The sequence below is a fragment of the Danio rerio genome, chromosome 4 (genome assembly GCF_049306965.1).
Source record: "Danio rerio strain Tuebingen ecotype United States chromosome 4, GRCz12tu, whole genome shotgun sequence".
Classification (NCBI taxonomy): domain Eukaryota; kingdom Metazoa; phylum Chordata; class Actinopteri; order Cypriniformes; family Danionidae; genus Danio; species Danio rerio.
Genome location: NC_133179.1, coordinates 22,370,001 through 22,396,723, shown reverse-complemented (window position 1 = coordinate 22,396,723; position 26,723 = coordinate 22,370,001). Strand labels below are relative to the sequence as shown.

Here is a 26,723-nt window from a genome sequence, read left to right as displayed (position 1 = left end):
ATGATAGGACAAAACAGGAAGCAAATTTGAAGGAGAGGAAGAATAGGATGAGGAAAGGTCTGCAAACTCAGGATGCCCAAAGCGCAATGTCGCTACATATCAGCCCACTACCCACAAGGCTATTGGCGCAACAGTATATTTTTGAATGTGAGAAAAACAACAGCACAAACCCACAATGACCTCTTTTAGAAATGAGAATCCAGATGGGATGTTTTTATATTGTGAGAAACCTTACCCCCACAATCTGTTAGAAAAAGAAACACATCCGTAAACATGTATATTTAAAATGCAGCTCTCAGAGGAATATGACAACAAGGCCATTATCAACTGAGAGCTTAGTCAATCAATGCCTACGCGGCTGCTGCAGGGTCAGAGATGTCAGCCTCTCTCTTTATTAACCGTGTGTTTACGTGGAATAGCCTCTTTGCGCTTGGTGGGATGCATTTGCAAATGTGAATCGGGCTTCACTGAATTGTCTGACTGACTCTCGGCAGTGAGAGAAGATGGAAAGATTTAAGAGAGAGAGAGAGGAGGGAGAACAAGGTTTCAAATGAGAAGTGAAATCATATTTCTTTTTACAGACAAGGCACCATGGTTACACAAAGTATATCAGTGCGGCCCGTGGGCGGCTTTTTTCCACTGGGCAGAGTAGTGAGGTTCAGAATAACACACCTGTGTGTATGTGTGTGTGTGTGTGTGTGTGTGTGTGTGTGTGTGTGTGTGTGTGTGTGTGTGTGTGTGTGTGTCAATCGCACTGGAGGTAAAACAGATCTAGGTTAATAAAAGCCAACTGAACTCCAAGTGAGCTGAGAGGAAAAAGAGTGATCCCTCAAGACATGGGAGATAGGAAGACAGAGAAGCAAGAACTGAGCTGAGCTGAAACATGATTGTAGACAGACATAGAAAAAGTACAGGAATAGCATTGTAAATATGACAAAGAAAGTGCAGTTCAGGACAGGCGGTGCAATGGCATAATGCTGTTGCCTTACAGCAAAAAAATCGCTAGTTTGAGCCTAGGCTGGGTCAGTTGGCATTTTTGTGTAAAGTTTGCATGTTATCCTTGTGTTTGTGTGGGTTTCCTCCAGGAACTCCGGTTTTCCCCACAGTGCGGTAAAGGTGAATTGTGTAAGCTGAATTGTCCGTAGTGTATGTGTGTGAATGAGAGTGTATGGGTGTTTCCCAGTGATGGGTTGCAGCTGAAAGGGCATCTGCTGCGTAAAACATATACTGGATAAGTTGGCGGCAAGCCAAAAGGAAAATTAATGAATGAATCTGTAGTTCACATTTCACCCTAAAATAAAATAAAATAAAATAAAATAAAATAAAATAAAATAAAATAAAATAAAATAAAATAAAATACAAGTAATTCCTGACTTTAGGGTCATAATTCTTTCATTGTGAAAATTTGTCAAACAATGTGGTAAAAATGATCAGAATGTGATTTTTTTTCATTTATTTTATAAACTTATTTTTTCATGAGGTTTAACACCATATATAATATTGTTATGATCAACAGTGATGTTGTGGATGCAGATCGCTGATAAACACAAATTTGCTGTTTTATAGACTACAAGTCCTGTCATGCAGCGCTTACTCACAACGCTTCCTCATTCCGCTGATTACACACACACTCACACAGACACAACTGAAGTTCATCATTCATTTATTACCTGGACAATAAAGAAATCACTCTCACTCACATCAGTCTTGTTATACATTACTGTGAACATTACGATTTGTTTCCCTTGTCCAGTTTTGCAGTGTACCAATCTTTGCTTTGTTTTGTTTGTTTATTCATGTCTGCTGCCTGCCCTTGACCATCCGCCTGCTTATTGACTATGATTCTGTCTGTATACTTTTGTTTGCTCCTGTGTTGACTGTTGCTTGCCCGACCATTCTTGTTAATAAACCCTGCATTTGGATCGAAACTCTTGTCAGCGTCCCATTCACATTGTAAATATAGACCTATTAGCAATTTCAGATATGAAAATTGGATTCATTTATGTAATGAAAAAAGGTTTGATTGACCCATAAAAAAGTAACTTATTTTATTAATTACTCACCCGCATGTTGTTCCAAACCTCTGATATCTTCAGTCATCTTCAAAACACAAATAAAAAATATTTTAGGTGAAATCTGAGAGCTCCCTTATCCTCCATTAACATCAAGAGTCTCGACTTGTTCAAAGTCCAGAAAAAAAAATTGTTCAATCTGATTATTACAAAGCTACAAAATCACTTTTGTTCACACATAAACAAAAATAATGACTTTATTTAACAGTTTCTTCTCGTCAGTGTCAGTATAGGGTGGGCATTATTAGTGCGTTGTACACTGATGTATTCCCTGGATGTTCATGAGAGATTTCCTCTGTAAGAAACAAAGCACAAGTGCATCTGAGCTACTACAGTACATCAGAGATATGGCCAGGCACAATTTGTAAATGTGTGCTCTACTGAGACTAAGGAGAATAAACTGTTAAATAAAGTTTTTTTTAATATATATATATATATATGCACAAAAGGAAGCTTCCAGGCTTAATAATATTCCCATTGTACCACTGAAGGCATATGTTTTAAGGGCGTTTTAGTATTTTTTTGAACTTTCAGTTGGGTCCATTGCTGTCCATGGAGGATAAGGGAGCTCTCATATTTCACCCAAAATGTCTTAATTTGTGATTCAAAGACAAATAAAGGACTCGTCTAGTGGTCATTCGGGTGTGGAATGACATAAGGGTGAGGAATTAATAGCATGACTTACTTTTTTAAATGAACTAACACTTTAAATGTCAGGAAAATTGCTCAAAAGGAAAATAGTCCAGCTAAGCCCTCTAAATGCAAGAATTTTCTGTCATCTGATGTTTTTGGTGAATTCTATGTAAATATTCATTCATTCATTCATTTTCTTGTCGGCTTAGTCCCTTTATTAATCCGGGGTCGCCACAGCGAAATGAACCACCAACTTATCCAGCAAGTTTTTTACGCAGCAGATGTCCTTCCAGCCGCAACCCATCTCTGGGAAACATCCACACACACACTCATATACTACGGACAATTTAGCCTACCCAATTCACCTGTACCGCATGTCTTTGGACTGTGGGGGAAACCGGAGCACCCGGAAGAAACCCACGTGAAGGCAGGGAGAACATGCAAACTCCACACAGAAACGCCAACTGAGCCGAGGTTCGAACCAACAACCCAGTGACCTTCTTGCTGTAAGGCGACAGCACTACCTACTGCGCCACTGCCTAATCTAAAGAAAGTGTTAATTGCATTTTTTTAAATTTTATTGGCTTAACACCTGGAGTAAACTCACATGAACACGGGGAGAACATGCAAACTCTACACAGAAATGCAAACTGGCCCATTCAGGACTTGAACCAGCTACCTTTTTGCTGTAAGGCAACAGCGCTAACCACTGTTAAATATTTAGTATTTTAATATATAATTAAAGAATATATCATTTTTTCCTGTGCCAGAAAAATGTTTTACAGTTGTCAATTTCATATGATTCTTCTGAAATCACTCTATTATGCTTATTGCACCAAAGTAACAAACTATTATTATCACAGCAGAAAATTGCTGTGCAGCTCAGGATTCTTTGATGAACAGAAAGTTCAATTTCAAACAAGGATGCACAGGAGTTTTCATTGAAAGCGGGCCATCATCTCATTTACATTTACATTTAGTCATTTAGCAGACGCTTTTATCCAAAGCGACTTACAAATGAGGACAAGGAAGCAATTTACACAACTAAGAGCAACAATGAATAAGTACTAAAGGCAAGTTTCAGGTCTGTAAAGTCTAAGAAGGGAAGTGTTAGTAGTTTTTTTTTTTTTTTTTTTTTTTTTTTTTTGTACAATTAGTGTGATATTCAAAGAGGCAATTGCAGATTAGGAAGTGAAGTGGAGACTAAATAGTTGAGTTTTTAGTCGTTTCTTGAAAATAGCGAGTGACTCTGCTGTTCTGATGCAGTTAGGGAGTTCATTCCACCAACTGGGCAGATTGAGCGTGAGCGTTCGCGAAAGTGATTTTTTCCCTCTTTGGGATGGAACCACGAGGCGACGTTCATTCACAGAACGCAAGTTTCTGGAGGGCACATAGATCTGCAGAAGTGAGTGCAGATAAGAAGGTGCTAGGCCAGAAGTCACTTTGTAGGCAAACATCAGAGTTTTGAATTTGATGCGAGCAGCAACTGGCAGCCAGTGCAAACGGACTAGCAGCGGAGTGACATGTGCTCGTTTAGGTTCATTGAAGACAACTCGTGCTGCTGCATTCTGGAGCAGTTGAAGAGGCTTGATAGAGTTAGCTGGAAGCCCAGCTAGTAGAGAGTTGCAGTAATCCAGTTTGGAGAGAACAAGAGCTTGAACAAGGAGTTGAGCTGCATGTTCAGATAAGAAGGGTCGGATCTTTCTGATGTTATAGAGTGCAAATCTGCACGATCGAGCAGTTCTAGAAATGTGGTCAGAGAAGTTTAGTTGGTCATCAATCGTTACTCCAAGGCTTTTCACCATTTTGGATGCAGTAATGGTTGCCCCATCCATCTGGATTGAAAAGTTATGGTGTAGAGTCGGGTTGGCAGAAACTACAAGCATTTCCGTTTTTGCGAGGTTCAGCTGAAGATGATGATCTTTCATCCAGTGTGAAATATCCAACAGGCAGGCTGAAATACGAGCTGGAACCGAGGGATCAAGCACCAATGTGGAACAACAAGACAAATAGAGCACCTATGATTCTTGTTTGATATAATCACATTAACCAACCTCAAATAAAGTGTCTTCCCAAAAAAAAAGCATGTGAAACACCTTGTTTTTGGTCTGCATTTTTTATAATGTCTCAAAAACCAACACATGATGGCTAGTTTGTTGTCTTTTAGAAAGCTTTTAACATGATGGGTGTTTATTCAATGAGTAAGAAGCATCAAATCAAGTGTGTGTGTTTTTTTTACAACAGATAGCTGACTTGAGAACTGACAAAACAGCATAGTATGTGAAAATTACAAAACATTTTTATCATTTTACTGTCTCTTAATGTTGACAATTAAGTCAATTGATCCTCATCATTTGAGAAAAAGTATGCTTTTGTTTTGTTTTCAGAATTGCCTTTGTGTTATTCCTTTAATTTCTTTATTAGTTAGTTCAAAACCAAAATAAATCTGATTTGAAGTTCAACCACCAGCTGTTTTTGTATGCAGTGTATATATAACACACAGAAATAGCTTGACCTTTTTTAAAATTCATGCATTTCCAAGACGCAATTACAAGACACACAATCCCTTCTCCATGGGGATACATATGCGTATAGCTCCTGAAAGATTAACTTAACTCCTTTTAAATCTATTGATTCGTTCCGTTTGGTTGCGTTGATTCTTCACAGACTTATATTGAAGCTCAGCCAATAAACCTACTTTGATTGAGGTTTCTCTGATTGGCACTTAACTAATCCTAATAAGCAGCTGAAAACAAAAATAACGACAGATGATGATGATAAAAATTCTAGATCGTCAAATATTATGCTACAGTTGGTTGTTCCATTTTTTTTTTCTAATAGCAACAATACACTGCACTTCATTGTAAAAACTAATTCAAGAGTCGACACTCAGCTGATGATTTATAATAAGCTAGTTTGGCATGCTGTCCCGGGAGAGAGCCCTGAGCTCATGGGACCCTCGAGCCCAGGGCTCCCTCCCATTCGCAGGGCGAGAGGGGAGATTGAGATCAGGTAGATCCTGATCAACTCTCCCGCTGATGTGGCTAAGGTGCACTATTTTGAGAAGGTAAAATACTGATGCTGGGAGCTAGAGTATGGTGTCCATTAGTCTTAGGCGATTTACGCATATCTTTGGACAGTTGGAGGAAATCCGGGAAACCTAAGAGAAACCCACGCAGACACAGATAGAACATGCAATCTCTGCATAGAAGTGCCAACAGCCCCGGCAAGGACCAGAGCTGGCGGTGTTGTTGCTGTGGGGCAACAATGCTAACCACTTTGCCATCATGCCACCCAATCTATAGGTGGAAGGGGAAAAAGGAGGGTTTCTTCAAACGAAGATAGTTGTGGAATGAAGACTGTGGTTATTTATTGTGACTTAGGAATCATATGATTGGAGGATAGTGATTAGCTAATACGGGACCAGCTGTGGTCAATCATAAGTACGTGATCCTCTCAAAATTATTTTATAAATGAACTTCAAATGTCAATGCTACTGTATCCCAACTTTTTGCTTTAGTGGCTAATTCATATGAATTTATACAATCTCAATCATACAATTTAGTACAATTTGCTCATCCCACAATGACAGTTGGGTTGAGGGGTGGGGTTTGGTGCCATGCCTCCTTTTAAAAATTTTACATTTTCATATGACTAAATCCTTTGAATTTGTACAAATTAGGCACTCAATTGACAAAGTAAAATAGTTGTGTCTTCAATTAGATCAGGCTAGATAAGTTTGTTGTTAAGAAATCTAGAATCTACAGTAACTTACTGTAAATCAATTATAGCAAGAATACTGTATTTACATCTTCAGCACCATTTATCTTTATGTATTTACAGTATTGTATCTTTACTGAAAAATTTATTTTTTACAATGCAACTTTAAAATACAGTAACATATTGCATAACAGTCCTACAGTAAAAACAGTTTATATTACAGTTAAATACTGTAAATTTACTAAAATCGTTAACAGTGTTCACAATACTCAAACTATTTATGGAAACTGATTACTCTTTTTCAGTTAGTATTAGGTCATTAGAACTTTATTTTTGGTCTGCATCAAAAAAGAAATAAATAAAATGATCTCAAACAATTTACTTGCGCAAACATGTGAACCCAAAGCTTCATGGTTAATCATTAGCAGATTAGCCGATACTAATTTTACTATACATTTTATTATCAATCTTGAATTATTAATTTCATCTGATCCTCAACCTGGCTTCAGGCTTAGTCTCACAGTAGTATCTCTACAGAAATGTACCTGTAAACCCCATAACAGACAATTAAGAACTAAAGATATGTAGTCTTTTTCGCTTTACTACAATGATGTGGATTTAAAGTTTGCATTCTGAATGTATTAATCTTGTATTGGTATTTGAATGCCAGATTTTGAATTCAATGAAATACAAAAACAGCTTTGTTTGGCGGATACACACAATGTAACACTTATTTCAGTGATTTTTCTGCTTATATGTGATGCCAAACATACTAGAAATTAGACATCTGTAAGTTTAATCTATTAAATATAATAAATGTTTACTTATGTTTGAGTGCAGTAAACAAATCGAAAAAATATAATAAATAAAATAATCTAATAAATAAAATAAATTTAATCGAATAAAATGTTTTTGTGTGTAAATAAATTTTTTTTTTTAACTTTTAATGCAATAAAAATTTAAAGATATATAGCCATTCCCACTTTATTACAGTGATATAGATTTAAAATTTATGTGTATGACGTAATAATCTTCTATTTTTATACGGACTACAATGTAACACTTCCGTCCATCTTATACTGTCTGATGCTAAACATCCTACTGTAGGAACCAGAAACCTGTCATCTGTTTAATCTATTAAACACATTGAATATTTAAATGCAGGGAACAAATTTCATGTAAATGATTCAAACAGTTTTCTTTAGATCAGATACATAAAACTGTTACAGTTGTACAAGAAGTTGTTCATGAATCTAATAGCACAGCTTTCAAAATGAAGCGTAATTCACAAGTAATATGTCACCTTGACTTAGTAACAGTTTTATTTTTTAATTCTAGACACTTAGCAGCCACTTTCAATTCTTCTCAACCCATTTCTAAAGGCCAACCGATAACCCCTGCCTATTGAAAAGGTTTACAGTTAGTGGTTTCAAGTTGACAAGAGTAACAGGCATAAAAAAGAGATGTTTAAAGGGGGTTTTAACACATTAAACTCTCAGTAGGAGGTTTGTAAAACTGCTAAAGATTCTGCCCAAGGTGCTGGAGGACAGATTAAAGAGAAACTTGTTATTTAGGAGAGACAGTGAGAGAGAAGGAGCTTCCTGTAGCACCAGCTGTGTTTCAAAAGCGTCGGCTAATGAGATAAACATAGGTTCTTCAAATCCTCAAAGGACCTCAAGCTAATAGTCTCGTCCCTAGGTGGTGTGAATGAAGAGACAAGCTCTTTGGATGCACCTGTTTGTGGAAATACAGAACCCGTGATGAAAGATGTTGCATGTGTTGCACTGTAGAAATGGGATTTGGAGGCTGTAGCTGGAAATTGGATTACGCTCTCTTTACTTCCTAAAATAAACCGATACATTTTTCAGGAAACTGAATGAAACAAACAGTATATCAGTAATTCATATTACACCATATATATGTTAATTTATCACATAATTGTAGTTGTTTTCTCTTAAAAGCACCTGCATGATGAAGCTTGGGTTTTATGTTCTCTTTGGCTTCCTTTAATATGCGGTCAAACTAGACTAAAATTTCTTACTGGCACTCAAATTGTTATATAACAAACCAACTCTTCAGCCCAAAATTAATAAAAAAATAAATAAATTAAAATCATAATGCATCTAAAATTTAAAGAGATGTAGTCTTTCCCACTTTATTACGGATGCAGATATAAAGTTTTTTGTTCATGTCAAATTAATCTTCAATTGGTATTTAAATTCACAAGTATTCAGAATCAACAAAATGTAAAACAGCTTTGGGTTTATGGTTTCCTGCATGTATAATATGAACTGAAGACAACAGAACAAAAATGGTCTGAAAGACACATATTATTTTGCTTTGTTTACCAAATAAGTGGATCTATTTGGATTTGCATTGTAAACAGTAAATAAAAGTTTAAAAGGTTTTTGTTTATATATTAAGTTTTTAGTTACAATAGGCCTACTCCCAAAATTATTTGTAAAATTATTTTTACAAATGTCTGCACAGAAATAGCAAATAATTGCAGATTTTATCTGGCCCTTTAGTCGTGCAATGATATTAATTAATCTCAATAAGACTGCACTCAATTGGGAATTCATTCTGAATTTTTTTTGCATTGTTTGTTGTATATGCAAAATCAATATGTGCACTACATACATTAACACTAGGCTATTATAAGCCAATTTTGAATAGAGATCCCTTGTTACTCAAAAAAAAAAGTTACTGGAGGTGCTTTAGAAGTTGTGTGAACATTGATTACTGTGAATAATATGAGATGGAACAAATTAGCTGAACTAACTCGACCTAAATTAACATCGCACCCTTGTGACTAATCTGTCTTCATGCTGGTTACCTTGTTTACTGTTGGATACTAGGTTACCAATACTTCAGTCAGCAGTTCTAAAAATTTGATTGATACACACCTAATCACATCTGGCATTTTTTCTTTTCTTTTTTTTGCAAACTTTGAAAAGATGTCTTTTTACGTCGGTTTTAGAGAAACCGACTATTGGCAGTTTAACTTTGAGCTATTTTGCAGCACTATTCACTTCAGAGATTGCCATGACAATAATTAATCTGACGAAAAGTCACTTTTTCCAAAAGCCCACGATAGCATACACTGAGAATGCAATACTTGTTTAGAGTTATTGTCTCTTAAAGAGTTTCATTTCAATATGTAAAATGGAGCTTGGGTATGAGTATTTGGTTCATACATTTGTTTTCATTCTCTCTATATTTTATCTCTGTAATGTATGTATGGTAGGGCTGTGCAATTAATCAAAAATCCGATTTCGATTTCAATTATGGCTTCTAACGATTATGAAAAACTATTAATCGAGATAAACGATTCTTCCATTATTTACCGCCCCCTTTCCAGTTGTCCTCACTGTGCGTGTGTGTGCGGCGCACAGACATAGTCAGAAGCATGCGGTCAGCACTTGGTCTCATTCGCACATTGCGACGAGCAGAGAGCACACACATCTAAAGTCATTAACGTGAGCACTTTAATGTTCAAATAGGTGTCAAAACGCAGTGTTATTCATATTAACCCTCAATTGTGTAATAAACAAACTAGTTGAGAATCAAAAGCTAAACCATTAAAGTGACAGAGCACAGCTGCCGCCTGTTTTATCATGATTAATAAAACAACGAGAAAATCCCTCTCTGCTCTTGACTGAAGGACTTTGGTAGCTAAAGTGTTTTTCTTACAGTGAAGATGCTTAAAGCAGTTTGTTTCATATTTTTATTTTATTTCATTTATTTCTCTTACCTTTGCAGGGAGGAAAATAATATATGCAGTTAAAGTCAGAATTATTAGCCCTCCTGAATATTAGCAACCCTTTTCCTCCCCAATTTCTGTTTAATGGAAAGAAGATTTTTTTTTCAATTTATTTCTAAATATAATAGTTTTAATCACTCATTTCTAATAACCGATTAATTTTATCTTTGCTATGACAGTACATTATATTTTAGAAGATATTTTTTGAAATACAAACATTCAAATTCAAAGTGATCCAAAGGCTTAATTAGGGTAATTAGGCAAGTCATTGTATAACAGTAGTTCCCCTTCGGGGGGAACTTCAGCACTATAAGTGGATTTGATTGTAAAATCCACGCATTGGGAGGTTCGGTTCAGAAGCTACTCGTCTGAAAGAGTATTGAACGGGCCAATTAAGAATGAATTGGCAGCACAAGCCTGCGCAGGTGAGCGGCATAAGCAATCAACTGAGTATATAAGCTCACCTGGCGCCAGCAGACGCTATCCTTTTCGCTTCAGAGACTTTCTGATCGAGTCGATGAGGGTTCCTCCTGCTGTGACCAGCGATTCTGAGCGAACGAGAGCATTCTCCCGGTCCAGAGTGTGTACACGCAGTGGCAGACGGTCGAGCTGGGTTTCTCCCTTGCCTGGCGTTCTTTGGGTCCGGTCCTCCAGAGCGGTGCGTAGAAAGTTGCAAACTTCACAGAAAGAGCAACACAGTCGTGCAGCACGTCCTTATCAGGACGACTGTGCGTTTCTGGATGCGGGGGTTTCCTGTCCTCGGATGATGGGCGCGGGCACTGCGTTACATGTCTGGGGGTCCAGCATGTTAATGCGCTGCTCGCGGGCAGTTCATGTCGTCATTGCGATGCCATGACTGTTGCGCAAGATCGCGGTTAGCCTTTGCAAAAGGGCAAACCACCCCAGTTGTCCCCTGCTCTGCAGCGGGCACTCGGGCTGATCTGAGGGTTTCAGCGAGAGATAATCCGTCGCCCACGGGCCCGCGGACCTCCCGCTCCTCTAAGCGCTCCATCCAAGCTTCGGGCGGGGGAAGCGATCCGTCTAACAGATGGTAGCCCTTACGCCCGATGACACCGGAGACCAGATGTCCACCGCGGCATCGGAGGGTGGGCTTTCATTGTCCGATGATGATCCAGACCCGCTCGCCCCCTTCGGGCTGGTGAGCGCTGTCACTACGGATCCTGAAACGGACATGTTAGCCGTGCTTTCCCGGGCTGCTTCGGCCGTGGGTTGGAGATGGTTTATCCCCCAGCTCCACGGCCGGACCGACTAGAGGGGCGTTCCCTTCTTCCCGGAGGTGCACAGTAGGCTCACGCGGTCTTGTAAAGCACTTTTTTCTGCTCGTGCTGCGTGTTCCTCCACCCTAACCACTCTTGACGGTGAAACAGCCAGGGGGTATGTGGCGATTCCTCAGGTTGAGTGCGCGATGGCGGTAAATCCGCGCGGCGCCTCTTCTTGGCGGGGTCCGCCTCGTCTCCCATCCAAAGCCTGTAAGTTATCTACCTCCCTCGGAGCTAGAGCTTACATAGCTGCGGGCCAGGCTGCTTCCGCCTTGCATGCGATAGCCACCTACCAGCGCTACCAAGCGCAGGCGCTGGCCGAGCTGCACGAGGGTGGGTCCAACCCAGGCTTACGAGCTTCGCACCGCCGCCGACTTAGCTCTTCGGACTACTGAGTCCGCTGCGTGTGCGTTGGGGAGGACGATGTCCACATTAGTGGTCCAGGAGCGCCACCCCTGGCTGATATGCGCAAAGTCGACAAAGTCCGCTTTCTTGACTTCCCCATATCCCCAGCCAGGTTCGGCGACACTGTCTGTGAATTCACCCAGGAATTCAAGGCGGTGAGAGAGCAGTTGGTGGGTGATGTCTTATCGGCGGTCCGTAGCCCGCTCCGCCCGCCGTGCCATTCATACCTGCTCCTCGCCGAAGGCGCCCGCCTACGAGAGCTGCTCCGCCCCCGCACACGCCTACAGCGAAGCGAGCGCGTCGGGCACCTCGGAAGCAGGCAGCCCCCCTGCCCAGAACGCCGCTAAGTCCGGCAACGGACCGCGAAGCGCCCCTGGGACAGGCCATCTGGAGAAGAGGGAACTTGCTCTTTCCCCGCTGGAGGGCGGGGCCCCATTGCCAACGGCACTTTTTACTGCCATGAAAACATTATGAAAGGGCACTTTTCACTTCCCCAGATGTGACAGCCCGAAATCTGCCAGTCTGGGACGCTATGCTTTCTAGCTTGCAGATTCGGTGCGTTTCGCCAGTGGCTCACGAGCGCTGGGAGGACGGTCTCCTTTCTCCCACCCCTCGAGCCTCCCCTCCGGAGCTCGGGTTTGGAGTGAGAGCAAATATCTCACCTCCAGCTTTTCCGTGGGACCCGCGAGCTTCCCGGATCAGCTGACCCACTCCGCGCTGCCCCACTGCTGGTACGTCAGCGATTGTAGCGATGAGTCCATTAGCGAGAGCTCTGCCTGCCTGGTTAGCGCGGGCCAGCTCTTCGCGGTGGCTCATACGCACAATCAGACTCGGCTATGCGATTCAGTTCGCGAAACGGCCCCCCAAGTCACGGGTGTGTATTCACCAGGGTCAGCCCCCTGTCCGCCCCTGTCTTGCGAGAGGAGATTGCTGTCCTCCTGGCGAAGGATGCAATCGAGCCGCTCCCTCCAGCCGAGATGGAGAGTGGGTTTTACAGCCCATGCTTCATCGTGCCCAAAAAGAGCGGTGGGTCACGGCCAATCCTAGATCTGCGCGTTTTGAACCGCTGCCTGCACAAGCTGCCGTTCAGAATGCTCACGCAGAAGCGCATCCTCCGGTGCGTTCGTCCTCTGGGTTGGTCTGCAGCATTAGACCTGATGGACGCGTATTTCCATGTCTCCACTCTTCCTCGCCACCGACAGTTTCTGCGGTTTGCGTTTGAAGGTCGAGCTTGGCAATACAAAGCCCTCCCCTTCGGGCTCTCTCTGTCTCCGCGGGTCCTCACCAAGCCCGCGGAGGGTGCCTCAGCGCCCCTTCGGCTCGCGGGCATCTGCATACTCAATTTCTTTACGACTGGCTGATTTTTGCCCTCTCTCGGAGCAGTTGATTATGCACAGAGACAAAGTGCTCTGGCACTTCCACCTGTGGGGGTTTCAGGTCAACCGAGAAAAGAGCAAACTCGGCCCCGTGCAGAGGATCTCTTCTCTCGGGCTGGAGCTGGACTCGGTCACCATGGCAGCGCGCCTCTCCGGAGAGCGCGCTCAGCTGATGCTGTACTGTCTGAGAGAGCTCGACAGTAAAATAGTGGTCCCACTGAAACTATTTCAGAGGCTCCTGGGGCATATGGCATCCGCAGCCGCTTCATGCCGCTCGGATTATTCTATATGAGACCACTTCAGCACTGGCTTCACGATCGAGTCCCCAGACGCGCATGGCACGCGCGCGCACACCGAGTCTCTGTTACTGCGCTGTGTCGCCGCGCCCTCAGCCCTTGGAGCGACTCCTTGTTCCTACAGGCCTGGGTGTCTCTAGAACAGGCGTCCAGTCTTGTTGTCGGTTCAGCAGACACTTCCAACACGGGCTGGGGGGCTGTGCGTTGCGGGCATGCGGCTGCGGACCTGTGGAAAGGTACCCAGTTGCATTGGCACATCGCCTGGAGCTGTTGGCAGTGTTCCTCGCTCTCCACCGTTTTTTTTTCGGTGCTGGAGCGGCAACACGTGCTAGTCAGGACGGACAGTACGGCGGCGGTGGCGTATATCAGCCGTATAGGGGGTATGCGCTCTCGCCGCATGTCTCAGCTCGCCCGCCGTCTGCTCCTCTGGAGTCATCCGCGGCTGAAATCGCTGCACGCCATTCATATTCAGGCAAGCTCAACCGTGCAGCCGATGCGCTCTCACGGCAGCCTTGCGTCCTGGAGAATGGAGACTCCACCCCGAGTCTGTTCAGCTGATATGGGCGCGATTCGGGGAAGCCCAGATCGATCTGTTGCTTCCCCCGAGATCGCTCATTGCCAGTTGTTCTTTCCCTGACCGAGTGCTCTCGGCACGGATGCACTGGCTTACAGCTGGCCTCGGGGCACGCGCAAATACGCGTTTCCCCCAGTGAGCCTGCTCGCGCAGTTACTGTGCAAGGTCAGGGAGGACGAGGAACAGGTTGCTGGTTGCGCCCCTCTGGCTCAACCGAACCTGGATGTCAGAGCTCTCCCTCGCGATAGCCCTCCCCTGGCAGTCCCTTCGAGAGAGCACCTACTCTCTCAGGGACAGGGCACCACCTGGCACCCTCGCCGATCTTTGAAGAGATTTTTACGCGAGGAAGACTTAGGTAACCTCCGATTGCGGTGGCTAATACCGTCACTCGGGCTAGAGCCCCCTCCCCGAGCGCGCCTATGCCCTGACGTGGAGTCTATTCACTGAATGGTGTGTCTCTCGCTGAGAAGACCCCCGTAATTTGCCAGATCAGCGTTGTGCTTTCTTTACGCCGAGAGAAGTTGGAGAGCAGGCTGTCGCCCTCCACACTCAAGGTTACGTGGCTGCCATCTCCGCTCTCATAACGCGGTGGCAGGCAGCACCGTGGGAACGCATAACCTCATCATCCGGTTCCTCAGGGGCGTTAAGCGAATTAATCCACCCCGCCCCCTCTCATGCCCTCTTAGGATCTCGCCCCCGCTACACAAGCCGCGTCAGATCCCTTCGATCCTCGACTCAGTATCTTTCTGTCCCTGAAGACAGCTCTGCTGGTCGCGTTGATATCGATTAGAGGGTCGGGGACCCAGAGGCATTTTTCGGTCAGTGACTCGTGCCTGTAATTGGGCTGGCTTCTCTCACGTCCTGAGACCCCGCCCGCGATATGTGCCCAAGGTTCCTACCACTCCGTTTTAATACGAGGTAGTGAGCCTGCAAGCGCTGCCCTCGGAGGAGGCAGACCCAGCCCTTCTTTATTGTCCAGTTCGCGTTTTGCGTATTATCCGGACCGCACTCAGAGTTTAGATCATCTGAGCAGCTCTTCGTCTGTTATAGCGGTCGGCAGCAGGGAAGTGCCGTACCGAAATAAGTTCCCACTAGATTGTGGATGCCTTTCTTTCACTATCAGAGCCGAGATGAGCCGCGTCCCCCGAGAGCGCGTGCGCACTCCACTCGGAGCTTCGCATCCTCTCGAGCGCGCGCACGCGGCGCCCCTCTAACAGACATCTGTAGAGCTGCGGGCTGGGTGACACCCAACACATTTGCAAGGTTTTACAATCTGCGAGTGGAGCCGGTTTCCTCAAGGGTATTAGGTAACCCTTGGTGATTGAGGAAACAATTCGGTAGGGTGTTGAAACACGCTTGCTGCGCCATTTTCCCTAACACGGAGATACGTGCGCCTTTTTATCTGTCAGTAAAGTTCCCCGTCAGGTGAGCCCTGCAGATTCCTCCGTGGCCCCCAGCACTGACTCAGCGGAGGAGTCACTTGCTGGCCCACTACGTTGTAGGTCTGCCCGCTGGTCAGCCCGCGTTTTGGGTAAAGGTGCCTGCTATGCGTGATCCCCACTAGGCGATCCCATATGCTTATTCCGCCACGGTTAAGTCCCCCCCCTGGGCGGACCCGTGTCTTCCCTCCCCGCTAACCACTCTTTTGCTATGCGTACTCCCCCTTTTTAGGGCTAGTCCATATGTAAATTCTGCCATCTATCCCCCCTTGGGTAACGGATGGCCTCCGCAGCGTCCTCCCTATCGGGATTGCACGCTTCCCAACGTACTGTCGTATTTTCCTAGAATTATCTAGATGCTCACGACTTCCCAAAAAATATATATAAATCCGTAAAACTTCTGTTGAAGTAGGATAAATTAGGGCCAGGGACACGTTGGAGGACCGCGCCCCCCATGATGTGGGTGCGTCACGCTTGCTTGACTATCTCCTCATTGGGGGTGTTGGTAAGGTGCAGTCATTATGGCGCTTTCAATGGGCTCCCAATGCGTGGATTTTACAATCAAATCCACTTATAGTGCTGAAGTTCCCCCCGAAGGGGAACGTTCGAGGTTACTAAAGTAACCCTTCGTTCCCCGAGGAGGGGAACGGAAGCACTATACTCCGTCGCCATAATGACTGTCCCTTAGCTGTTGAAAGTCTCTTCAGCTTAAAAAGGATAGCGTCTGCTGGCGCCAGGTGAGCTTATATACTCAGTTGATTGCTTATGCCGCTCACCTGCGCAGGCTTGCGCTGCCAATTCATTCTTAATTGGCCCGTTCAATACTCTTTCAGACGAGTAGCTTCTGAACCGAACCTCCCAATGCGTGGATTTTACAATCAAATCCACTTATAGTGCTTCCGTTCCCCTCCTCGGGGAACGAAGGGTTACTTTAGTAACCTCGAACGTTTCTTCTGCAGACAATCAAATATATATATTGCCTAAAGGGGCTAATAATATTGACCTTAAAAGAGGTTTCAAAATATTTAAATCTGCTTTTACTCTAGCCAAAACAAAACAAATAAGCCTTTCTCCAGAAGAAAAATATTAGAGCAAATACTGTTAAAATTCGTTGCTCTGTTAAACATCATTTGGGAAATGCACACACACACACACACACACACACACATATATATATATATATATATATATATATATATATATATATATATATATATATATATATATATATATATATATATATTTATATGTATATATATTTATATGTATATATATATATATATATATATATATATATATATATATATATATATATATATATATATATATATATATATATATATTTATATGTATATATATATATATATATATATATATATATATATATATATATATATATATATATATATATATATATATATATATATATATTTAATTCTCAGGAGCGCTTATAATTTTGACTTCAACTAATAATCGTTTGGAATAATCGTGATTACAATTATGACCAAAATAATCATGATTATGATTTTTACCAAAATCGAGCAGCCCTAATTGTATGGCTTTAAGAAATACAAGATGACATTGAGAGGTATGGGGTTAATGCGACCTATGGTGCTTTTTAGTTGTTCACATGTTTTCAGCTAGAATAAAAGTGATCCTGTTGCTCTGTTAAGTCAAGTTTGTTCATTAAACTATTACACTCTCTTTCTTACATTGTTCTATTTTTATTCCTTTTATTATCTGTGTTTCTGTCCAGTCACAGTCATTCTGTTGCACTGTAGAAGCCCCTGAAAACAAATTCCTCGTATGTGTAAAAATACCTGGCAATAAAGCTATTTATGAATTTCTGAGCAAAGTAAACTACTGAGCCATAAGATTTCATACCAAATGGATGCTGTTTTCCTTTAGGCTTGCAATCTATTACATTTTATGCATCTAAACCTGGCTGACTTAAATTTGTAATGCCTATTGCTGCAGGATGCCTCACTGCTGTTTTATTTTTACAGTAAAATCTATTTGACTGAAAAATCTATTTTTTTCCCTCTTTATTTTTATAGGTCTATCAATATATGCATGAAACGATAACAGTAAACGGATGTCCGGAGTATCAAGCACGTGCAACAGCAAAGGTAGGCTGACTTTAGTATCATTTTATCTGCTAAACATATTACTTTTCTGTCATCTAGAAAGCAATAATCTTTTGATTATAAACATTTTCAAATGTGCTTCTGCACAAACATGATTAACACAATCAGCAATTGGCCGGAGCAGCATGCAAACACTTGCCAGTTGCTCTTCAGCCCTGTCACCGAAACAGCGTTCATTCAGATTCATACTGTGTGAAGAGTGCACTCTTGTGAGAAAGAGAAAGAGAGAAGGCGTAAAACAGAGACAGTGGGAATTACTGAGTACTGGATGAGCAGATATGCTTTGCTGAATTTTTAGTAGGAGAATTTCAAACACAGCACTGGTTCCTCCAGAGACGGGTCACAGTCTCCAGTCAAATATGGGTTACGCAGAGTTGGGTAATTTTGCAGAGCATGTCAGAAATCTCAGATTGACTTCTGACAAGAAATCCTGTCATTTTGTACCACGCTTGATTATACTTTGAAAAATATATATGTTGCAGACATAAATGGTCGCAGACAGGTGCATTACAATTCAAATGTTTTCTGTTTTAATATTCATTCATTCATTTTTTTTTCGGCTTAGTCCCTTTACTAATATCGGGTCGCCACAGCGGAATGAATCACCAACTTATCCAGCATATGCCCTTCCAGCTGCAACCCATCACTGGGAAACATGCATACACACTCATTCTCACAAATACACTACGGACAATTTAGCCCACCCAATTCACCTGTACCAGGGGTCAGGAACCTTTTTTCAGCAAAAAGCCATTTCAGATTTTTTTCAGCATATGAGGCCATATGAGGTGTGTGTATATAACAAAACCTTTGTTTATTTATACACAATACCTTTATTTATGTCCATACACAACTCAAAAATAAACAAATTTGACCCATCACAATGTATGAAGAAAAATTAATTTCCCTAATTTCCCTACCCCTGACCTATACCGCATGTCCTTGGACTGGGATAACCGGAGTACCCAGAGGAAACCCATCTGAACACAAGGAGAACATGCAAACTCAGACCCAGCCGAGGCTCAAACCAGCGACCTTCTTGCTGTGAGGCGACAGCACTACCTACTGCGCCACTGCGTTGCCTCTAATACATTAAAATTGAATTTAAAATTTTGAAGGCAAAGCTGGATTTGGATCTGGATTTTACACCACTACGTTTTTATTTTAAAATACTGATTCATGCTCACAAAATATATAACTAAATTGTTCTAAATTATGTTAAAAACTAGGCATGGGACGATAACCATTTTCAAGGTATACTGTGGTTTAGAAAAGTCAAGGTTTTAAAACTGCCAGAATTTTCTGCAATACCATTCCTAAGGTATGTTAAGATTATTTATTTATTTATTTATTTATTTTTAGGATAACAGTATACCCAGTAGAAAAGATATCCAAAGATGTGTTTTAAATTTGAAAGAAATCTGTGTTTTTGAAACAAATGAAGACAGCGGATGTCAATGATTCATTTGAATTATTCAGCCTGACACCTTAATGAGTACTGCTTCAAAATATTATAAATATTTCAAAAAATAAAATATATTGTTTTCAAAGGGGAAAAAGTTTTAGTTTTTTACCCAGACATTTAAAAAGAAAATATTTAGAGCAGTGATCACAATACTGTGAAACTGTGAAACCGTGATATTTATATCCAAGGTTATCGTACCCTCAGAATCTACCGGCCCATGCCTATTGAGAACAATGCTTGAAGTTTTGGGGTAACTAATAATTTTTTTTCAATAGAATGTTTAAAAAATTAAATAAGAATATAACTGAAATATCTGTCAATGTTTTTCAGATACACAAGAATGTTCTGTTAGCATGTTTATTAAATATTTGCAAACATATTATGGTATTTTTATGCTTTAGAAGAGTCAAAAACGTACATACAGCACCTTTAACTCATCCTTCAGCAGACTGAAAATACAGTTTTTATATATTTTTAGTTGGTGCTTTAGTAAGAATCTTTTTATAAGAATTTAGTCCAGTACTAAGAAGTTGCATTTTAGTTAATCCCCATTCACAACTACAGCAACACATATCAGAAGGGCATCACAATTTGCACTGTTTATAAGTGTGTTTTTGATGTAAAATATAGTTGAAAGCATATCTTAAATCTCCTGCTTTCTGTTCAATTCCTGCTCCAATTAGCGATTTTTGAAAAGAAAAAAAAAAAGAAAAAAAAACTGGACAAACTAGCCTATTTATAAAAGGGCTCTTTAAAACAAATTGTCAGCCATTTATTCAGAAAGCTAACCAAATAGTTTGTCAGGAAAATATGTGATATCTCTAAATCACAAACAAATACCAATCAGCCAAAATTTAAAGCCCTGCCATTTAAAGGCCACCATGCCGTCTAGAGAGTTCTGCCCACAATCTCTCTCCGCATGGGTGGACAGAGCAGCAGTTACACCATCAGACTCAAAGATCCGAGCTGTGAAAGGCAAGCGAGACAGAAAACACAAAGCACGCTTGGGATGCTACAAAGGATGCTGAGTGGTACCCTGCCATACCTTCCATAGCTCAATAGGCTGCTCTAGTGGGTGTTGTAATTGTGTTTTGATCCCAATTAGGCTTGCGTTCAGTGTAATAGTCTATTAATTATGCAAATCCGAGTAAAAGCAGAAGAGTTTCCTAGTTATTGAGGACGTTCTTTGCATTTCAATATCTGAAATGCTAAAATGTCCACTGAGATACACTTATTTAGTACTTTAAATGGGCCATCAAAGTTTCTTTTCAAAACGCTTTGATGTGCTTAGAAAAGAATAAGTGTTTTATTTTAGGTTTGAGAACTGAAAGCCTCATTTCTAGCCCAAAAATAGCATTTTTGAACATGACCGGCAACAATTAGACTTCAAGAGAGCATATTCAGTGTTGAATGGCCCAGTTAAAGTGAATGTGGAAATATTCCTAACGTGGATAAATACTTTTTAGCAATGTTTAGTTGATGTATTTACTAACATGTACAAACATTAAAAAATGTTTGCACATTTATTTATTATAGTTAATAATTTAAAGCATTTGTCAACATGAACTATGAACTATGTTTTCATTAGCTAACACTATGAAGAATGAACAAATACTGTAATAAATCTATTGTTCATTGTTTCTTGATGTTAGTAAATACATTCACATTAACTACTTGTTCCATATTGTAAAAAGTGTTACTGTTACTTTTCATAAGCACCAGAAGTAGATGCTTTTCTCATACTTGGTAAATAAATAAAAGCAATGTGCCCTTCAACTTGAGACAGAAAAAACACAATTACTTGTTGTGAACAAATAAATTAGCAAACGAAGTTGGAATATCAGATTGCTCATACTTAAGGTTCAAGTGACTCAATTCCTCTGGGTGTAGGCCCTCGTGTCTGCAGTGTAAGCAGGTAGATTGGATTTTTACCTGTCAATGCAAGTCTTGTCATTAAAAACCATAGCATATGGCGTCAACTCTGATGCTTTCAGTTTAGAACAGAGTCTAGCAGAGTCAAAACCTTAAATCTCATACACAAGGACTAAAAAAAGCTTTTATATTGTAATGTAGCACAAGTATTTAAGCATGTAAATGAGAGAGAGCTAGAGCACAACATCCGCCATGTAAACAATATAAACTAATATAAAACTACTGCATACATCACGTGCATGGACATTACATTAAGATGCCTACTGGTTTAAAAAGGCCTAGATTAAAAGAAGATGGCCAAATGAAACCTTTTCTGTCATAAACTAATGTAAAACAACTTGTCAAAAAGAATTTTCAAACATGCAACCGTGCGAACAGATTTAAAAGAGTGCTCTTTTATTATCAGCTGTCAGTCAGCGTCCGCTCTTTTTTCCTGGTCATTGCGCCTTTGCTTTGTGCTGTGTAAATACAGACAATTGTATACAAGCCACTTTTACAAGACGATGTAAGCAGATCATCAAAAAATCAGATACAGTCACAAAATTGGAATTGACCAACAAGATCTGCAGTGTAAATGCAGCCTCAGGGGATAGGGTTAGATACGCATCTAGAGTCAGAATAGAGTGATGAGCCAAAACAATTTGACCAGTCACAAGTGAAGTGAATGTTATTGATCTTGTCCGAACAAGACCGCATTTTAAAGTCTTGGTAGATTAGATAGCAAGCAAACAATTAGTTCCCTTAACATGTTGAATAACTCAAGCAAGACTGACAAACAAGGCCAAACTGTTATAGCAAGAAGACTAGGTCAGAGAGTTTCAATAACAATGAGGCTGGAGGGTTACTTCTGGTCAGCCGTAATGAGAAATTACCAACAGTGTGATGGATGCCCAAGACTCATCGAAGCACAATGGCAACAAAGGCTCCTGTTGTCTGTGCCAACAGAAAGTCTAGTGTGACATGTTTTTAATGATGTTATGGCAAGAATGTGTCAAAGCACACTGCACGGCACCGCTGAGTATAGGACTGCACAGTTGTAGACCAATCAGAGTGCAAATGATGGCCCCTGTGCGTTGTCAAATGTGCTAACTATGTGCACACATGTGTCAGAACTGGACCTTGGAACCATTGAAGGAAATTGGCTGGTTTGACGAAAGACACATTCTTTTGCATCACTTTGATGGACATGTGCAACATTTACCAAGGGATGTGTTGGCACCTGGACACACTGAAAGGTGACAACAAGCTGGTGAATGGAGTGTCTTGACAGTGTTCTTTTGGGAAACACTGGGTCTGACTATTCATGTGGACGTACATGCACCCCCTTCATGACAATGATGTTCCTTGGGGAATTAACCAGTCTAACTGGTTATAGAGTTAGGGACTTGTGATCCAAAGGTTGCAGATATGAGTCGGCAGGGATTTTAGGTGTTGGAAATGAATAACCAAAGCTCCCTTACACCTTCAATATCATGGTTGGGGTGATTTAATTGAGCAACTTATGGAACCCCCAATTGCTCCCCAGGTGGCCCACTACTCTAGGAGTGTGTTTACTGGTGTGAGTCAGTTTGGTGTCTGCTAAATGCTTAAATGTAAAACCAATTGTGAAATAAAAACCCCCCTGTCACATGGCACACACTAGCCCCTTTCACACAATGATACCGGTAAAAATCCAGGAAGATTTAGAGAACGACCAGTAAATTTTAAAAAAGAGCCGTTCACACAGGCAAGGACATTCCAGAATTTTTCCAGACATATTTTTCACACATCCCTTCCAAAATACTGGTAAATTCTGACATCACTAACCAGAAATGGCCTCTAAACGACTGCGCTTGTATTTGTAAACATAGAAGAGGTCTGGCTTTTGTTGACGGTTTCACTTTTATTTAAAGCAATAGCAAATTTAGCAGCATTCTGGGAAACTACCAACAATGTTACAACTTCTCTTTCTGGAAAATTGCCGTAAAAAATGTAGTGGTATTTTCAAAAAAGGCCTGTTCACACATGATCTCTTTTTTGGCAAATTGCCGGTTATCTTCCAGAAAGGTCTATATGTGTGAAAGGGGCTACTTGTTATTAGTGATGTGCGGATCGATACTAAAATATCAATAACTCCGAAACCAGTTTTGTGTTTTCTTTTTAAAATATTGATATTTCAGTAATCTGGAGCAAATATGTAGTTTAGTGGAAATAGAAATACAGTGGAAAGTAACCACAATTACCCTAGTTTATCTGAATAATGCCAACTTAGTCTGAACTACTTGTTCTTCTGCCTGCCAAGTCATGTGCGTAATATGGCACTGTATAACTTCAGAGCAAGCTACTAAGCCACTCAGTCAGTCCGCTGGGCTGGCACATGTTGTTCAGTCTCTCTGTCATTGGATATGGGTGACCGCAAGCAAAGTTTTGTTTGGAGCAACTTCACTTCCAAAAACTCAAACAATCAGGCTTATGACAAAACAGTGAGGTACTGTGGTAACACCACAAACCTAAACAAACACCTACATATAAATCACAAGACAGTATATGACTACATCATGACTAGGCGGTCAGAAGAGGAGGAAAGAAGAGGCATGGGTGCTGCTGGGGTGAGACAGACATCGCATCTATTGCAGACATCCTTAGGTGCAGCAGGCACGCACTAGGTACAGAGGGAGAAAACGTGGCTGTATTTTGGGGGCTTGGGTTTTTGTGACAATGATAAAACAAAAGAAAAAGGTTAGAAATCTTTAAGGGGACCGGATTAACATGCCACTAAACTAAAAGGTGTGAATGTTTATTTGTTCAGGCAGGCGTTTAAAGATATACATGCTCAGATGCTGTCAATAAATATGTTAGTTGGCTCTTTTTTGCATGATAATTCTTCATCAATAAACAAGAATAACCCATAATATGTCTCATATTAATTTTAAAGTGGCACTTTTAAGTACACTACTTGTTACTTTAATTTCAAAACAGTCATTCAATCGGATCGTTATTACCGATACTCGCCTTCATTTTACTGGGTATCAGATCAGATAGGAAATCAGTGGTATCGCACATTACTGTTCATCCATTCAAATATATTCCTTTAGCTGTATCTCTATTTCAGACTTTACACACTTATTCACATACACTCATACACTACGGCCAATTTAGTTTATTCAATTTAACCGGAGCACCTAGAGGAAACCCATGCTAACACAGGAAGAACATGCAAACTCCACACAGAAATGCCAACTGACCCAGCCAGGCCTCAAACTAGTGACTTTCTTGCTGTGAGGCAACAGTGCTAAAAACTGAGCCATGGTGTTGCCCTGGCACACAATGTTAAGAAATGGTTTAAAGAATGTGGTGAAGGGTTCAGAGTGTTGCTCTATGGGGGATGTGCTTGACCAACAATTTAATACAAGTGAAGTCCACCTTACAACATGCATGACTTGAAGGATCTACTGCTAATTTAGATACCACAGGGCACCTTCAGATATATTGGCGGATCGACTGTGTTTTGGCAATACTATATGAGAACAGCAATAATTAGCATGTGGTCATAAGGATTTGGCTAATTGTTACATAGTAATTAGGTATTTAAATTTCTAAAATAATTAATCATAATTTAAATTTATGACATTGATTTGTGAAAATGTGTGCTGGTGCGTTGGCTGCAGCTTTGCACAACATTTGTAGAGTGACTGAATAAAGCTTATTCTTTAAAAAAGTAAAAGCAATAATGTTAGTGCGTAAGTGACCAATTTCATTAAGAAAACGGCAGATGTTTTTCAATGTCACACTTCGTTCCAGCCCACTTAAGGATATCATCTACTCAGTGTTTGAGCACATTTTACTGAAAGTCACGCTGGCAATCTCTCATTCACTCCTCTAGGACATTCTTTAAAGCTTGTGGGAGTGAGCATCAGTAACAAAGGAGAGGAGAGCTTAGCGAAGGGTCAATTATAACTTTTTTTTTTACAATAAGTGCAAAACAACCTTGACTAACGTTATAAGAGAGCCTTGGGGAAAATAAAATAAATAACAAAAGTATGACCTTAATATTTAATTAGGCTAGTCATTACTGAGGGACAAGATTGAAGGAGAGGTGACATATACTTTGGTATTGAAGTTTTATGATCTAAAATTGCTTTCTTCTGCCTAAGCTCATGATTGGTTGGCAATTCATGCACAGCATACGCTTTCAGAATTTTAATAAATGAACGTCCTTGCCATTGATTCAGAGTTATAATTTCATTTAAATTGGTACTTGCTGCCATCTAGAAATGGCTGCCATTATTCTCAGTGACGTTTCAGTTTCTGATTTTAAAATGATGACAATAAAGAATACATTTAACCAATAATGTTCTTTTGAATGGGCTTGTAGTAATAATATGGAGCAATACTATGGGAGTGGTTCTTATATAGAAAACAGCAGTACTTTCTCTAATTGGTATGCTCTGTAAGCAAGTCTTGCCAGATCAGAGCAAAATTAGCATATCAATTAAAGTTCTAATGCAGGATGTAAATTATAAAAGTCTTAAAGTGCCTCAAAGCACCTCGCTTGGTCACTTTAAAAAGTTACTACAGGTTTCAAAAGGCAAATTGGACTCAAATCACTAGCACAAGGGCAATTAGCATGTGTGAGCAGCTTTCGTCCGCATGCCGTTGGGACAGTTTTCAATCGATAGCACATAAATAGGAAGAAGAACAGCTCTAAAAGCTCCAAGTCATCCTTTGGGATCCCCTGCAGCAATTGTCAATGAGCTCCAGTCGGATACTCTGGATGAATTTTTTTTATCCAAACTCCAAGTGCATTCCAAATGCACTGCTGATGTAAACGTAAAAAGCCGATATTCATTGCCAATAGAGATTCTTTGTCCAATCTGTGTAATTATTTAAGATGTAATTTGTAAGGCTCACAATGGGCTTGAATTAGCCATTGCTCAGAATAATGTGACCACTAAAGGCTTATCTGACTACCTATAATTCTCTGTAAACAGTTTTACCAGGAATTACTATTCTGTAAATTAATTTACCCTGTTTGCTCACATTGTCATTCCAAAGGTGTGTGCCAATATTTGAAACACAATAGAAATTCATTCATTCACTCATCTTCCTTCAGCTTAATCCCTTTATTTATCACCACAGCAGAATAAACTGCCAACTATTCCAGCTAGAGATAGGACTAAAAGTGGTTTCTACCAGTGGTTTTTACCATGGTTTGAAAAAGTCAAGGTTTTTAAAACCACAAAAATTTTCTGTTATACACTTCCTGAGGTATATGTAAGGGTTCTGTTTTTGAAACTAATGAAGATAGCAGAGGTCAATGATTTAATTTAATTATTTAGCCTGAGATGTTTACTGTTTCAATATATAAATGTTTCCTGAAATAAAATATATTGTTCAATTGGGGAAAAAAAACCCCAGACATTTAAAAAGAACGTATTTTAACGTAGTAATCACAATATCTTCATAACATAAAACTGTGATATTTTTTAGGTTATCATAGCATCAGAAACTTTTACTGGCCCATGACTAATTCTGGCATATGTTTTACGCAGCAGATGCCCTTCCAGCCGCAACCCAGCACTGGGAAAAACCTATAGACTCTACTATTAAATGAGCAGCAATCTCTGCATTGCTTTTTTTTA

At 40.7% G+C, this 26,723-nt stretch overlaps 1 protein-coding gene across 2 annotated transcripts in view; it reads left to right on the top strand.

Annotated features, from left to right (window-relative positions):
* The window catches only part of lin7a (lin-7 homolog A (C. elegans)), a 99,932-nt gene that overhangs the window by 53,529 nt on the left and 19,680 nt on the right, over window positions 1–26,723 (top strand). For both annotated transcript variants that reach the window (XM_005164866.6, NM_200709.1), the window contains 1 exon segment: window positions 17,616–17,687. In XM_005164866.6, coding sequence (XP_005164923.1) covers window positions 17,616–17,687 — 72 coding nt within the window.